The sequence below is a fragment of the Cucumis melo genome, chromosome 8 (genome assembly GCF_025177605.1).
Source record: "Cucumis melo cultivar AY chromosome 8, USDA_Cmelo_AY_1.0, whole genome shotgun sequence".
Taxonomy (NCBI): domain Eukaryota; kingdom Viridiplantae; phylum Streptophyta; class Magnoliopsida; order Cucurbitales; family Cucurbitaceae; genus Cucumis; species Cucumis melo.
The window spans coordinates 31,394,556-31,409,895 of NC_066864.1; the positions used below are offsets into that span (position 1 = coordinate 31,394,556).

General features: G+C 31.6%; 2 protein-coding genes and 1 long non-coding RNA gene across 3 annotated transcripts; 2 read left to right on the plus strand and 1 right to left on the minus strand.

Moving 5' to 3' along the window:
* Positions 1-1,049: 1,049 nt before the first annotated feature.
* Positions 1,050-3,840, plus strand: LOC103490497 (NADPH-dependent aldo-keto reductase, chloroplastic-like). Its single transcript, XM_008450030.3, has 7 exons — positions 1,050-1,254; positions 1,595-1,645; positions 1,963-2,039; positions 2,250-2,337; positions 2,511-2,786; positions 2,869-3,123; positions 3,235-3,840. Exons 1-7 carry the CDS (start codon positions 1,135-1,137, stop codon positions 3,316-3,318), a joined length of 951 nt encoding a protein of 316 aa, XP_008448252.1. The 5' UTR covers positions 1,050-1,134; the 3' UTR covers positions 3,319-3,840.
* A 1,745-nt stretch (positions 3,841-5,585) lies between these two features.
* LOC127150739 (uncharacterized) lies at positions 5,586-9,142 on the minus strand. The gene is made up of 3 exons (XR_007823287.1): positions 8,999-9,142; positions 7,944-8,029; positions 5,586-6,011 (listed from the first exon to the last, which is right to left on the minus strand). It is a non-coding gene; the product is annotated as an uncharacterized LOC127150739 (long non-coding RNA).
* Positions 9,143-12,422: 3,280 nt separating this feature from the next.
* On the plus strand, positions 12,423-15,098 carry LOC103490503 (NADPH-dependent aldo-keto reductase, chloroplastic-like). The gene is made up of 7 exons (XM_008450043.3): positions 12,423-12,612; positions 12,861-12,911; positions 13,180-13,256; positions 13,639-13,726; positions 13,923-14,198; positions 14,283-14,534; positions 14,665-15,098. The coding sequence occupies exons 1-7, from the start codon at positions 12,493-12,495 to the stop codon at positions 14,746-14,748; spliced, it is 948 nt and encodes a 315-aa protein (XP_008448265.1). The 5' UTR covers positions 12,423-12,492; the 3' UTR covers positions 14,749-15,098.
* The last annotated feature ends 242 nt before the right edge of the window (positions 15,099-15,340 follow it).

A 15,340-nucleotide genomic window follows, 5' to 3' on the forward strand; every position in this document is an offset into this window, starting at 1 on the left:
ACTCTTGAAGTTCCATATCAATGACAACATAGAAGACTTCAACACGATAATGATGCAAATTTGAAATTGGTTGAGATTTTCGACTTTTTCGTCCTCGAACTAAAAACATAGCATTCATTTTAAGAACTTCAATGTCATGACTATTGCAGAAATTAGAAACTCTTTCCAATAATGAATCCCTACCAGATTCTCTCATTTCTACCCTTACAAATGTTGACTAAATTCTTTGTAAGATTTGAGATAAGTCATTTGTGATTCTCAATATATTTTTCATGAGATGCATATTGAAAAAAAAAAGTCAAATGATTAAATAGCAATTTCATCGTCGAAACCTAATAACTTCAAAATCAATTGACCAAACCACCTCTCACAGTTTCAAAATAAAACATTGTTCTTTAAAGTTAGTGATAACAATTTTAAGAATAATAATTAAGTATTTAACAACATTTTAAAAAGAATTATAAATATAGCAAAATCGATTAATAATATATTTCTATCGTTGGTAAACTTTAAAAGTTTTTGCTATATTTACGATTTTTTTAAAAAAATATTGTTATATATTTGATTCAAATTTAACTAAGCTTCTTATAGAAATCCGGGCTTTTGGTTTGAAGTTTGAAGCATACAAACATAATAATGACATAAACATCCGTCGACCATGAGAATAGTTAGGATCATCAACTTTTAATTTCAACAATCCTTTTAATATGCGGCTGTTGTCTTAGTGATGGCCGCCGTTCAATGAATTTTTTATTGTTCAATGGATATTGCCGGATTCTAAATCGTGAAAAAATTAGGTGTATATAATTTTCAACCATGACTTTTCAATTTTCTTCAGCCACCCCCTCCCTCCCTCCCTCCCCTTTCAACATTACTTCAAGATTTCAAGTCATTTTGTAATTGTTTTTAATCTATTTTTACAAGGAAAAGAAAAAGTGGAAAATAAGATTGCAGAGAACAATTTGAGTTATAGTTTGCAAGTTGCACCGCGTGGTTGTCTTTAAATATGAACAAATTAAAAACAAAAACAATAATTACATTTCGGAGTCGGCATTTCCTTTCCTTTCATTGGAATTCTCGCTTCCTTTCCTTTCCTTTCCTTTCCTTTCCGATTTCCTTCTCTATTGCTCCTCAATGGCTTCTCACATCTCCTTTTTCCCCTTGAATACTGGAGCTAACATCCCCTCCCTCGGACTCGGAACTTGGCAGGCAACTGACGCTCTCCTCATTAACGCCATTGCCACCGCCCTCAAGGTTCTTTCCTTTATATTCTTCTACTTCTTTTTCTTTTCTTCTTACTTTTTTATCATCAGTAATGCCCATTTCTGTTTTTGTTTTACTACTACTAGGATTCTTGATTCTTGATTCTTAATTGCAACCAAAATCATACTTCGAGAAGGTCCTCTTCGTTAATGTTGACGTAATGAGATTAATTAAAGTAGAATTACATTTACAAGTCATAGCAAAACGAACTCGATACTTTGTTTTCTCTGTTAAAACAGAGGACGCTTTTAGTTATAATGTTGAACTTTTGTTTTGGATTGTGATTTTTTTTAGTTAGTTTATGTAAACTGAGTGTTTATTGTTGCTGCAGATCGGTTATCGCCATATTGATTGTGCTCAATTTTATGGCAATGAGAAAGAGGTAATTACATCTGTTCCTAATTCACTGGAAGCAGTTTTCTCGTCTTTCGTTTACATTTTGTATTATACCTTTAGTTTAGAAACAAATCTGTTATTGAAATTATCACTTATTAAATGTTGATCAATGGCAGTTATTCTTGTGTGTGTGTGTGTGTGTGTGTTTTTCTTATTAATTTGTTTGCTTTTTTGAGGATACATAATATATAATCTAGACTGTTGCCATTAGATTCTGTTCATAGTATGTTTTGATTGAGCTTAAGCTTTGGGGATTTAAGTAAATGGGAGAGGCATTTGATAATGTATTATTGTTTGTGGCAGATTGGTTCAGTTCTCAAACAGCTTTTTGAAGAAGGTGTAGTTAAGCGTGAGGATTTGTTTATCACTTCCAAACTCTGGTTTGTTCTGCATTTCTAGTTCTGTTGGTGACATCTTATTCTTTTCCAAACATTATGGAACTGGCATCAATTTTAACTTTCCCTGCTTAAGTGAATTTCCTTTTTAATTCCTTAACCTTATTTGGACCCTAAATTTTGTAAAAGAAAATTATTCCCAATGATACAGTACAAACAAGAGGACTCTAAGTGACTTCATTGACCTGCCTGCAGGTGTAGTGATCATGCTCCAGAAGATGTTCCTAAAGCACTGGACAGAACCTTGAAAGATTTGCAGCTTGATTATCTTGATCTCTACCTTGTATGTATTATTGCACGACTTTACTCGAGAATTGTCATTAAGAGCTTCTACTTGCTGAAGTCAGCGGTTTATTTAGCAATGTGTCGGTCTAACGATATTTTACAACAATTTTATATGTTTTTGAATGGATACTTTACTGATGGTGCACTCTAATCTAAACTTCTTTATAATAGATCCATTGGCCAGTTCGGATGAAACATGGATCTACTGACTTTGCTCCTGAAAACCTCATTACGCCAGACATACCAAGCACATGGAGAGCCATGGAAGCACTCTTTGATTCTGGAAAAGCCCGAGCTATTGGTGTAAGCAATTTCACCATCAAGAAACTTGGAGATCTGCTCGAGGTAGCTCGCGTTCCTCCATCTGTCAATCAGGTGGAATGTCACCCATTATGGCAGCAGGACAAATTACGTGAATATTGCAAATCAAAAGGAATTCATCTAAGTGTGAGTTGAAAAAACTTGGATGTTTTTTTTCTTCAATGACTTCGGAATATACAAGTATAGCTGAAACTTGATCCAATTTTAGGGATACTCTCCATTGGGTTCATTTGGAACAGCTTCGCTGTTCAAGGGTAATGATGTTCTTCAAAATCCAATTCTTAAAGAGATTGCCGATAAACTTGGCAAGACTCCTGCACAAGTTGCCCTTCGTTGGGGACTACAAAAGGGTCATAGTGTGCTTCCGAAAAGTACTTCTGAATCGAGGATCAAAGAAAATTTCAACATTTTCGATTGGTCGATACCTGAAGATTTGCTTGCCAAGTTTTCTGAGTTCCATCAAGTAAGTAAACATAGTTCTATTCTTATTTGTTTCCTCGGAGTGGAATATATTTGTGTTGAGTTCGTTATTATGTTAATATACTAAGATCCACTCTGTTCTTCACTTGGACAGGAAAGGGTTATCAAAGGAGATATGTTTATAAATGAGAATTATGTGTACCGGACGGTTGAGGAATTGTGGGATGGAGAGAACTAAAGGTGTTTGCCAATATAATATCATTTGGAGATTTGAAAGAGAATCTCCGTTGTGGTGTTTGGGTACAATGGTTATGTATGAAATAATTATTCAAGTTTTCAAGTAATAATTGTGGGAACTAAAGTTTTAGCATCTCTTATTTTATTGGGTTTCTCCTTGTAGTCTTTAGAGTATATGTTAGGACATGCCTTAAAAGTTTTGAGTTTGTTGGGAATACAACCATTACTGTGGTGCAGAGGAGAATATTATTTTTACTCGTTAGATTTTTTTTTTCGAAGTAGAGATTATGAGATTAAACCTCTTGCATCGAATTGAAGGAAGTTTGAGTATGTTGGAAAAATCGTCGGGATGTTGAAAAAATCATCGGTTTCGACGATTATAGCCTCCGCATCGAATGGTAGGAAGTAATAGAAGGATTATTGAAAAACATAGATTTCCACCTGAAGAAGTCAAATCGCACAATTGTATTTTATATATTTTGTTGTGATATCAAATGGCAAAGGTTCATATTAACCATTTTAATTATGTTTATATGCTAATTGGAATCCTGCTTTTTAGATTTTCAATTCAAACACAATAAATTTAGAAAACAGGATTTGTCATTTGTGTGTGCATGTAGTTCTAATTTGGATTTGTCATTCGTGTGTGCATGTAGTTCTAATTTGGATTTGTATAGTAAAAGATTTGCTTTGCCTTTTACATCATTTACCAGTACACAAAAATGTCACATGTGAACCTATGTATTTGGTTGTGTGGATAGACAAAAATGTTAATGCCATAAAGATTTCTAGTAGAGGCTCTACTCTGCTGAGCTTGATATGGCTGATATTTTTGGATGGAATTATTATAATTGAAAGTAGAGTTTTATCCATTTATAAGGTTGAAACAAATTTTTCAATTCTATCGAACATCCTCGAATGTTTATCCATTAAATTCTAATACCATTATTTATATTCAGGCATGTATATTTGAAGTGTTTTCCTTGTATATTCTTGATAGACTATCATTTATCATCTCTTCATCTGCAAAAATTTTTGATATGAGAAACAATGGATATGTGGTGTTTGACTTAAAGATTACCCTCAATAGATTGATGTTATTGTATCTAGTGATTTGATATCTCATTAGTTCTTGGTGCCTATCTAGATTACTTAGAGGAAGAATTTGTAATTATAAAAAATATTTAAACTAGCAAATAAGCATAAAATATTGTCAAAATTATTTTAAAAATTTATTATTATTAACATGAAGTGTACATTCTCGGTGTTTTGTTGATATTTTTCATGTAGAGATGTATCCACAAATATATTTACAAATTAAAATTTTATAATGTAAATCGATACAACAAAATGACACACTTTTTCTTTCCTTTTTTTTTTTTCATTTTAAAACCAATGATTTTGTAAAATAGGGGACCAAAGTTCAATTAAGGATAAAATCAATGATTTGAAATTTTTAGTTTGGTTATGGTTTGTTTTCTATATTTTCCTTTCGTACGTTTTTGGAACTATGTGGATCTTTTTCTCATTTTTAATTTTCTTTTTTGTTGTGTATTTTAATTTTATTTCCCTTTTTGTTTTAATTTGGTTTTTTTTTTCAGAAATTAAAATTTGACCTATTTATTTATGCAAAAAATAAGATTTTTTTTTTAAAAAATAACAGCATATGTACATGCACCATAATAATTTACAAAAATAATAATAATACTACAAATTTTTACTCATCCAAAATGAAATAGAAGCCCTGATAGGTAGATAGATAGATGTTTAAAAGAACCCAATCAAACCTACTTGTTGGTTTTTTACAATAGAAACTAATATGTTCAATTTTATGTTAAATAACTAAACCGTACCAATAAACTAATTTGGTTAGGTTAAACTTTTTTTCTTTTAGGGTGTGAAATCCAACTTTAAAACTTTGAGCAAGATATTTAAAATCGTTTAGGGACTTCTTGAATGTATGACAAAATAAGTTTAAAAATTAGGTTTATAACACAAACTTATTTACTTTTGCAAAGAAACACAATCCACATTATACACATCATATACGCATTTGATACACCTAATAGACACGATACACCTTGATCGATCTTGACTACTCCTGTCACTTGATACTCTTCTAATAGGCACTTTATATTAATATACTTGATATAAATTTAATACATGCGACATACTTGATACTAATTTGATATACTTGAGACACACTTGAAACACAAAATATTTGGATTTATGATAAAAAGATTTTGAATTGTTGTTAAAGAACTAAGAAAAGAAAAATATGTATTTATTGTTAAAAAATAAACCACAAACATACACTATTACAACTCAAGCTAAAATAATTTACACTAAGTAAAAAATTGTTTCTTTGCATGTTTTTTTGACCCTAAAGCTTATAAAGATCAACTTATTTATAAAAATGTTGTCACTCCCCCCCTCCCGTATTACCTACTATATGACTCGAGAGACAGCGTGAGGTCAACAGATACCATCTCTTACCCCGATGATACATGCCGACCCTACTTCTTTAATCTTTTAAAAATACAGCAGAAACATAAACCTTATTATAAATCTTAATGATATTCAAGTGCAGCCCAACTCATTTCAATATTAAATTAAACATAATTTTACTTATAGGGGTTTTGACTATCTAGATTTCTATACAATTCTATACAACCTCCACCCATCTCAATACTACTTATATGAAGGAATGGAATTCCTAAAGCGAAAGCTTATGAACGCCCGTGCGAGTGAAATTCAATTTATGAAACCAATAAATTCAAAGAAAAATAATAAACATGCTTTTCATGGAAAAGGTGAAAATAAACTGACCTTTGTAGAACCAATTCTTCTTCCAAGCTTCGTGGCACCACAAAATCTTCCTCGTTATTCTCCAAGTAAAGAATCACAGAGAGTTGTGGGCTTCTGTAATTTTGGTGAGGGAAGAAGCTTTTGAGAGAATTTTGTTTTGTTGGGATACAGAGAGATCGTAAGATTGTGTTCTGCTGTTGAAAAAAGAAACCTTTCTTTTTATTTTCTTTTAAAACAAATCTCAACAATGGAGGGGGAAGTTATCAAATAACTTCCCCATCCTTCCCACGTAGAATAACTCCCAAGGGAGTTATTCTATTCTATTTAAATATATTAATATATATATATATATATATATATATATATATATTAATTAAATTAAATAAAATCAATATAAATTTAATTAATATATATTATATCTCATATAACATAAAATTAATATAAATTTAATTACAAATATATTATATCTCATATAATATAAACTTTATATTATATCATATATAATATAACCAATGATTTAGATCTCTCATATAATCTATAGTTCTAATATGAATCGAATTCAATTTTAACCTATAGTTTATTTATGAATCTCATTCATATTATTATTATTATTTGAATCATATTCAAATATTAACTTCTCTCATAAAAAACTTTACATTATAATGTATCAAATACATTATATTAATTGTATCATATACAATTTATTCCCTTTAATCAATTTGAACAATTCAAATTAAACCAAAATAAATTTGATTCTCGTTTATCCTTATTGAGCTAACAAGGGGACCTTATGGACCTACATATTGAAGCTCTAATGAAATGAGATTAATTAATTAAACTCTTTAATTAAATTTAATCTCTATTCATTAACTATTAGTCATTCCACTAAAGACTAATAGTTGCACTCTTCTAACTGTAGATATATTTTTGTGTCCATTAGATATAACCAATCAACAGTGCAATGACCCTTCACAAATTGCTCGTAAGTACAGCTAGGCCAAAAATTACCGTTTTGCCCCTGTAGTTACATCTAACTCCTTAAGTACCATTGATTCCTCTAATGAACAATAATTATAGTCCTACTATAACTGAACTCCTCTCAGGCCAAGAGAGGGTGTGGCGCCACATTGTTCAAGCCCTGAAATCAACCCTTAAGAGAGCAAATTCTCTACTTACTCCATCTATAGAGAAGGAGTGAATTCCTTCTTGTGTAGCTGCGTTCCCAGCTCCCCAATCAGACGAATCCCCAAAATGGTAGGCATATTGAGTCGGCTACATAGGCCACTCTCACCCATACAAATCAAAGGATCGCCTACATAGGCAGGAGTTCACAACTCACTCAAGATTCAGGTCAAGTCACCTATAGTCATCCTGGTGAAATGTAGTCTCAACTAGTAACGGTGTTAATAAGAGAGACTATTCATTTCATGGTCCGGTCTTATACAAACTCTTTGTATAGAATACCCCCGCTCTAATGTCTCGACATAAATGATTAGGATCAAATCATTTGTAGCACTTTAGAACAATTGTAACAACTACAAAGCAGACCGTATTCGTAGTGTCACCAGGATAAGGTATCCAGCCTTATCCATTTACTACAGACCATTTAGGTTATCACTTAAACATGATCCACTTGTATGTCATACATGTTTAGGTTACAGAAGATAACCTTGGATGTTAGTTTATTGGTTTTGTGAGTTAATGCAACTAAATATCAAATAAAATAAAACACTTTATTTTATTAGATAAATAAAAAGTTTGTATTATATATACAATTACAAACTACAAGACCACGAGATTTAGGGCATCAACCCCAACATTATCTACAATAACATGTAATTTCTTCTTAAGAGACTGGTTGGGATGACAGCAATAAGCTCAATTCAGGGCAACAAGATCCTTACCTGAAAAGAGAGAAAACATTTTGAAAGAATGAGTTTAAAATGCCTAGTGAATGATATTTTCGAAGCATAATTTCCAAATAGTTATGCTAAATGCTTTAGCTTTAAACATATAAATAATTGAAAACATAGTATACTATAAAACTTTTTATAAGATTATTCAAACATCCATTACATTTTATCATATTATACTAGTCTCCTACTATACATTTGTAACATAGGTCAGATATTACTAAATCTTTTTCCCACAGGCAACAAAGCCTTCGTTGATGTAATCGCAACAGGCCCCTCTATAAAGTCTTCACATTAGTAATCAGATTGGAAACCATATGTGCACATTAAGAAGTAATTGTATAGTACTGACATAATTTAGTGAAAACATTTAATTAATAAGCTCGTACCTTAGCTTGAAAACCATAAACATTTACCAAAGCTTTTAAATGCAACCAAACTTGTAAATTTTCTTAGAAATCATTCAGAGTTAAAGTACTCACAAGCTAATGTCGATAAGCTTTAAATCATGGTATCAAATAACATTTTAAAATCAATGTTACTCACTCACTTGATGATTCTTTCCTTAACTCGAAAAATTTCATCAAATTTCACTTTTCCTGAAAATAGGGTATTTATACTCCAATTAATCCCTAATAACCAAAAAATACCAAAACTTCAAACGAAATTGGCAAAAACACCAAAAATTGCACAAAAAGGCCTAGAATGGCTGGTTGGCGCATATGCATGGGCAACAAGCCTGGTGTGTGCGCATGGCCGCGTGCACCACACCCTAAGGCACCATCATGCTTTTCAGGCACAGCTCCACCCTGACGCTCGGCCACCCAGTGTAATGCCCAGAAGCTGGGTTTCTTGTCTAGGACTATAACTTAATTTTGGAGCTTAGTAACTTAAAATCTAGAACTCAAATAACAAAACTTTCTTCTACAAAGATGCTTAGAATTGTCTTAAGTATCGTACCTCCAAATTTCAGCTCCAAACTTCAAGAGGTGCATCTTGTAGCTTCCGAAAAGGAAATACTGCTCAAAACTGCCTGGGAAATGACATTTGGTGCTCCAACTCCAATTTTGACCTTTCTCCTAAGCTCTTTTCAGTGTAATAGCCCCACCCTCACAAGTAGACTCAATTAGTCTTGACATCACCTACTAATCTCTTTACACCTCATTCTTGCATGAACCAAAGTCCTTGCATGCCACACACCTCCTACTTAATGGCAACAAATTTTTCTTGTCTTGACATGCCTATCCTTAGCTCTTTGCCGCCAAGCACCTTTATTTGACAATTTCCTTCGTTACTTATTTCAAAGTTTCCATGATACTCAAACATGACATTCCTATAATAACGTACCTTCTATGACATTAGAATCATATTACCGAATTGCCTTTCTTAACTAACTTATGAAATAAAATTTTCTTTTAACAAAATTTACCACACTTGTCTTAAGAGGGTTTGTAAGTGTTCTAAACTCCGGGTATAGCCACCAACAACCTTAATGATAATTTATCAATCTTTCCCTTTTAATCTCTTAACCCAAAATCATCTCTTAAGTACCTTTAAAGACTTGGAAAGTTCTTTGAGATTCAGGGTTTACAAATGTCACATTAATTTATTTATCCCAATACCATTTTCAACAATGGAAGTATATAAATATGTGTATCAAGGATATGCCAGGTGTATCAAATGTGTATATCAAGTGTATATCAGGTATGTATCACTTGAATTGGAAAAAGTGCCTGATGAGCTAATACACATATTTATATGTATACATGTTGAAAATGACAAAATATTAAATATTTGCAAGCTCGTCGGACACATTTTCCATTTTACATATATGACAAAAAAACAAGTACATTCCAAGTATCCGACAAACTTATAAATCTCTAAACTCAAAAATTGTCACCAACTCCAATTTCCCAAATTAAGTTAGACTATTATTTATCTTTTTTAAAAAAAGATTTGGTTTATTACACTCTGCCGACATAGCATATAATATGCATATACTTCCATTAGGATTCAACCAAGTTTTTTTCCCTATAGATATTCCCTCCTTTACTTCAAATGTGAACCACTCATTACAGTCATCCCAAAAATGACATTTATATATGTTTTATTAAAACATGAAATAAATAAAATGTTCAATGACAAAGGAGACTCAAAGGTAAATTCCAATGAGAAAACCCACAAAAATAACTTAACTTAATGGTAAGCATTATTTCTTTCCTTCTAAAGAAAATTACTTTTAAATCATTGTTTCACAAAAGGGAAGTTAATAAGTGAAATGAACGAACAAAATATTGGAACTCAAAATCCATTTAAATTAAGAAAAAAGCAACACAAATTAGATGGATTAACCAATAAAAGTGAAAAATAAAAGGGAAAAATGCTTAAATTATATATATATATATAAAATGCTCTGAAACTTCGTAGCTTGCGTAAAAATATGCTCCTAAACTTTCAAAAAAGGTTAAAAAAAAAATACTATTACCATTAATTTTGGATAGTAACTGTTAAAATTTTGTTTTATAACTACACATGAACCATCAAAAAGTTTCATAAATACCTTTAGATTTAAAAAAAGTTCAAAAGTACTCTCACCAATCCAAAATTTACATACATCAGATTTCTTAGCACCCATAATAAAAAGAAAAAAATTTAAGTTGAAGTCAAAGTTTTAAATTTCCATCGATATATTGATATTTGTGTCGATATTATCACATTTCCATAGGTTCAATGTTGATAAAGGAGGTGAATTGATATTTTCATTACATCTTAAAAAAATCTAAGAATTACACGAAATACACAAAAAAGACGCTAATATAAATATAATATAAATAATAGACAATATAAATATAATATAAATAATAGACATGTGTATTAATGTTGGAATTTATATCCTAAAACTCATAGTTTGTAGTTTAAATTATATTCTATTCAATAAATTGTTCATTGAGGATTTATTAGTGAAAATTAAATACTATAATCTTGAATCTAATAAACTAAGGTCAAAGAGGCTATCTAGTGTAGACTTGAACTTTATGTAGAGAAATAAACTTGGATCAAGTTCGAGTATATAACCCAAATGGTCTATGGTGAATGAATAAGGTTGGGCGTCTTATTCTGGAAACGCTATGGATGCGACCCGCTTTATAGTTAGTACAAACAAAGTGATCCTAAATCGTTCATGTAGAGACATGAAAGTGGAGGAATTGTGATTTTTATTACGATTGTTGAGAAGATTGGTTTAAAATTTGGGGAAATTGTATTGGCTAGCACTATGAGAATATGTTTTAGCAATTATGACACATACTTTTTAAATTTTACAAATATGTCAAATTTTAATCTCTAGAATATTTTGGAGATATTTTCTACTTTAAATTTTTTATTATTTCCAAACTGCCCCCATATTTCTTATGTCCTAATCATCCCATATTTCTTCTCCCACTTTTTAAGGCCCCAATCATTATTTTTTCTCTCACTTTGTATCAGTTTTGTATATTAGTATTGTGATGTACTTATATTATATGTATTAGTTGGTTGATATACTTACTACATGATTTCCACTTTTTTCAAATTTTATGCAATTCAATGTAGTATTATTAAGTATATGAATGATGTAACTTAGGGTAGCAAACATATAATATATATCAAAATGTATTAGTGAAGTATATTAAGTGTATCATCAGAATCTCAAGTGTATTTTAATCAATCGAGCATATCGGTAGATATAGAAAATATACCAACAATACATCAAGGGTATCAAACATATAAACTGCATCAAGTGTATTAAATCTGCCGAGTGTATCAATGAAAGTATAAAATGTTTATCAGTAGTGTATTAAGTGTATCAAACTTATTAAGTGTATTAAACCTAATCAAGTGTATCGATAATGTAATGTATCATGCTTAGTGCATCAAGTGTCCTTAATTGATTAGGTGTATTTTCAAAGTTTAACAAATGTATTAACAACATATCAAGTGTATCAAACCAATGATGTGTATCAAGTGTTATTCAATTCATCGAGTGTATCAGCAAGCATAGCAAGTGTATCAACAACACATCAAGTGATGCGTGAAAATGTTGATAATTCTAGTTGGTAGATTTGTAATTTTTCATTTTCCAAATGTGGGTTGGGCTTGAATTTTGTCATTTTTACAAATTTAAAAGTGGTGTGCTATTGACCTAATTTATCAAACTAATTTTACTAAATTTTTAAGAGCCCCTAAAATTTGTCTCATTGAAATTATTTTTAAATTTAAATTTCAACCGTTTAGGGATATTTTTGAAATAGAAGTTTCTATCCAACACTAAGAGTAATTTTTTTATTTTTTTTTTGGCATTTTTTCTAATTTAACAAAAATATAAAAAGGAAATATCCATTTGGTACTGTGATTTCGTACCATTTCATTTTGCATTTGGCTTCCTCCACTTCAATTTCCTTTTCTATACCTCCGAAATGGATTCTCCGATCTCCTTTTTCCAGTTGAATACTGGTGCTAAGATCCCCTCCGTCGGCCTCGGAACTTGGCAGGCAGCTGAAGGTCTCGTCGGTAATGCCGTTGCCGCCGCCGTCAAGGTTCTTTCTGATTATTTCTTCCCAATTTTGATCTCCAGTAATTTTGATTTCTCCCATTTGTTTTACTGGTAGTATACTAGGATTCTTGATCTTTAATTGTAATCTAAAATATGCTTCCAGATTCCAGAAGTTGATCTTTCTTAATTCTGACGGAATGGGACTTCAGTAGAATTACAACTGATATTTTGTTTACTAATGTTGAAATTTTGTTTCGGATTATGAATATTGAGTGCTTATTGTTTCTGCAGTTCGGATATCGACATATTGATTGTGCTCAAATCTATGGTAACGAGAAAGAGGTAAATTACATTGGTTTCTAATTCAGTAGAAGCAATTTGCATAGCTTTCGTTTACGTTTTGTATTATATATCTTTATTTAACAAATATATCCATTTCTGAAGTTAGTTTCTAGACTAACTTATTTTTTAGCTGTTTTGATGATGCGTAATAGAATCTAGACTGTTACCATTTGTTCATTCTGTTCATTTTATGTTTTCGTTGTAGCTTAAGCTTTTAGGGTTTTGGTAATTGAAGTGGTATTTGATATTATATTATTGTTTGTGGCAGATTGGTTCAGTTCTCAAAAAGCTTTTTGAAGATGGTGTAGTTAAACGTGAGGATATGTGGATCACGTCCAAACTCTGGTTTGTTCTGCATTTCTACGGTTCAGCTGGTGACATAATGTTCTTGTGTAATATTAGGGAACTTGCAACAAATTTCACTTTAATGCTTATGTAGTTGTTCTTTATCATTAAGAAATTGACAATCAAAAATAGAAAAGTAAAAAACTGACATGGAGATTTATGTGGTTAACTAATACTGTATTAGCTACATCTACTACGAACAGAGGAAGAGAGCAATTTATTATTAGAGAGAGTATATCAGACTACAGAATTGGAGGTACCAATAGAGTTAAAAATTTTATATAGACTAGAACCGTGAGCCAAAATCGTGAATAGCATAAATACTAATACAACTTGGTTATTTGGAATGTCAAACAACAAATGAAAAACATTCTACCTGCAGGTGTACTGATCATGCTCCAGAAGAGGTTCCTGCAGCACTTGACAGAACCTTGAAAGATCTGCAGCTTGATTACCTTGATCTCTACCTGGTAAGTAGTATTGCACGCCTTTACTAAAAATTCGTGATTAAAGCCTTCTACTTGCTTTAGTTACCAGTTCATCTAGGAACGTGTTGGTCTAATGATATTTTGCATGTTAAGGCAAAACAATTTTGTATATTTATGAACGGATACTTTATTGATGGTTCACTCTGATGTCTAACACAGTATAACTTCTTTGTTATAGATCCATTGGCCAGTTCGGATGAAACATGGATCTACTGGCTTTGCCCCTGAAAACTTTCTTGCGCCAGACATACCAAGCACATGGAAAGCCATGGAAGCACTCTTTGATTCTGGAAAAGCCCGAGCTATCGGTGTAAGCAATTTCTCCTCCAAAAAACTTGGAGATTTGCTCGAGGTAGCTCGCGTTCCCCCAGCTGTCAATCAGGTGGAGTGTCACCCATGTTGGCAGCAGGACAAATTACGTGAATTTTGCAAATCAAAAGGAGTTCATCTAAGTGTGAGTTGAAAAAACCTGGATGTTTTTCAATAGTTTCGAGCTATACTGTTATAGATGACACCTGTGACATGACTCCAATTTCAGGGATACTCCCCATTGGGTTCACGTGGGACAACTTGGCTCAAGGGTGGTGATATTCTTGAAAACCCAATTCTTAAAGAGATTGCAGAAAAACTTGGTAAGACTCCTGCACAAGTTGCCCTTCGTTGGGGACTACAAAAGGGTCATAGTGTGCTTCCAAAAAGTACTTCCGAGTCAAGGATCAAAGAGAATTTGGACGTTTTCGATTGGTCGATACCTGAAGATTTGTTTGCTAAGTTTTCTGAGTTCCATCAGGTAAGTAACCAGGCTTATATCACTGTTTGTTTCTAGAAAAGGAATATGTCTCTATAATATTATGATGAAGTTTTTAGTTATTATGTTGGTGTGTGAACTGAGATTTCACTCTGTTTCTTCACTTGGACAGGCAAGGCTTATTGTAGGAACCTTTTTTGCTAATGAAAATTATGTGTACCGGACGGTTGAGGAATTGTGGGATGGAGAGATTTAAAGGTGTTTGCTAATATCATTTGGAGATTACAAAGAGAATCTCCTTCGCGGCATTTCGGTACAACAGTTGGTATGAAAATAATTCAAGTTCTTAAGTAATGAATTGTGGTAACTTAAGTTCTATTATATGTTATTTTATTTGGGTTCTTCTCCTTGTAGATGTGCTCTAGTCTTTAAGAGTATATGTTTTAGAGGGGCTTTAAAAGTTTGGTTGGGTTATTTTGATATGTGATAATTGGAACACCGGTGGATTTAGTATAAGATTGAGTCCCTTTGTCGTCTTTATATAATATAATATATATATATATATATATATATATATATATATATATATAATTATTTAATCTTTAATATTTATAATTTTTTAAGTTGTGCGTAAAATGGTCATACATTTCTTTGGGGGCATGAAACATTTGGTTTTAGGATAATTTGCAATTATAATAATCAAATCCAAAGTATAATTAATAAAATATAACAAACAATAAAAAAGAATTTGTAAATATAGCAAATTTAGATATAGGTCTAATATGTCTCCATCCATCATCTCCCTCTAGTGAACCTCTTTAGAAACTTCTTGAGGATAAAGAATTTAG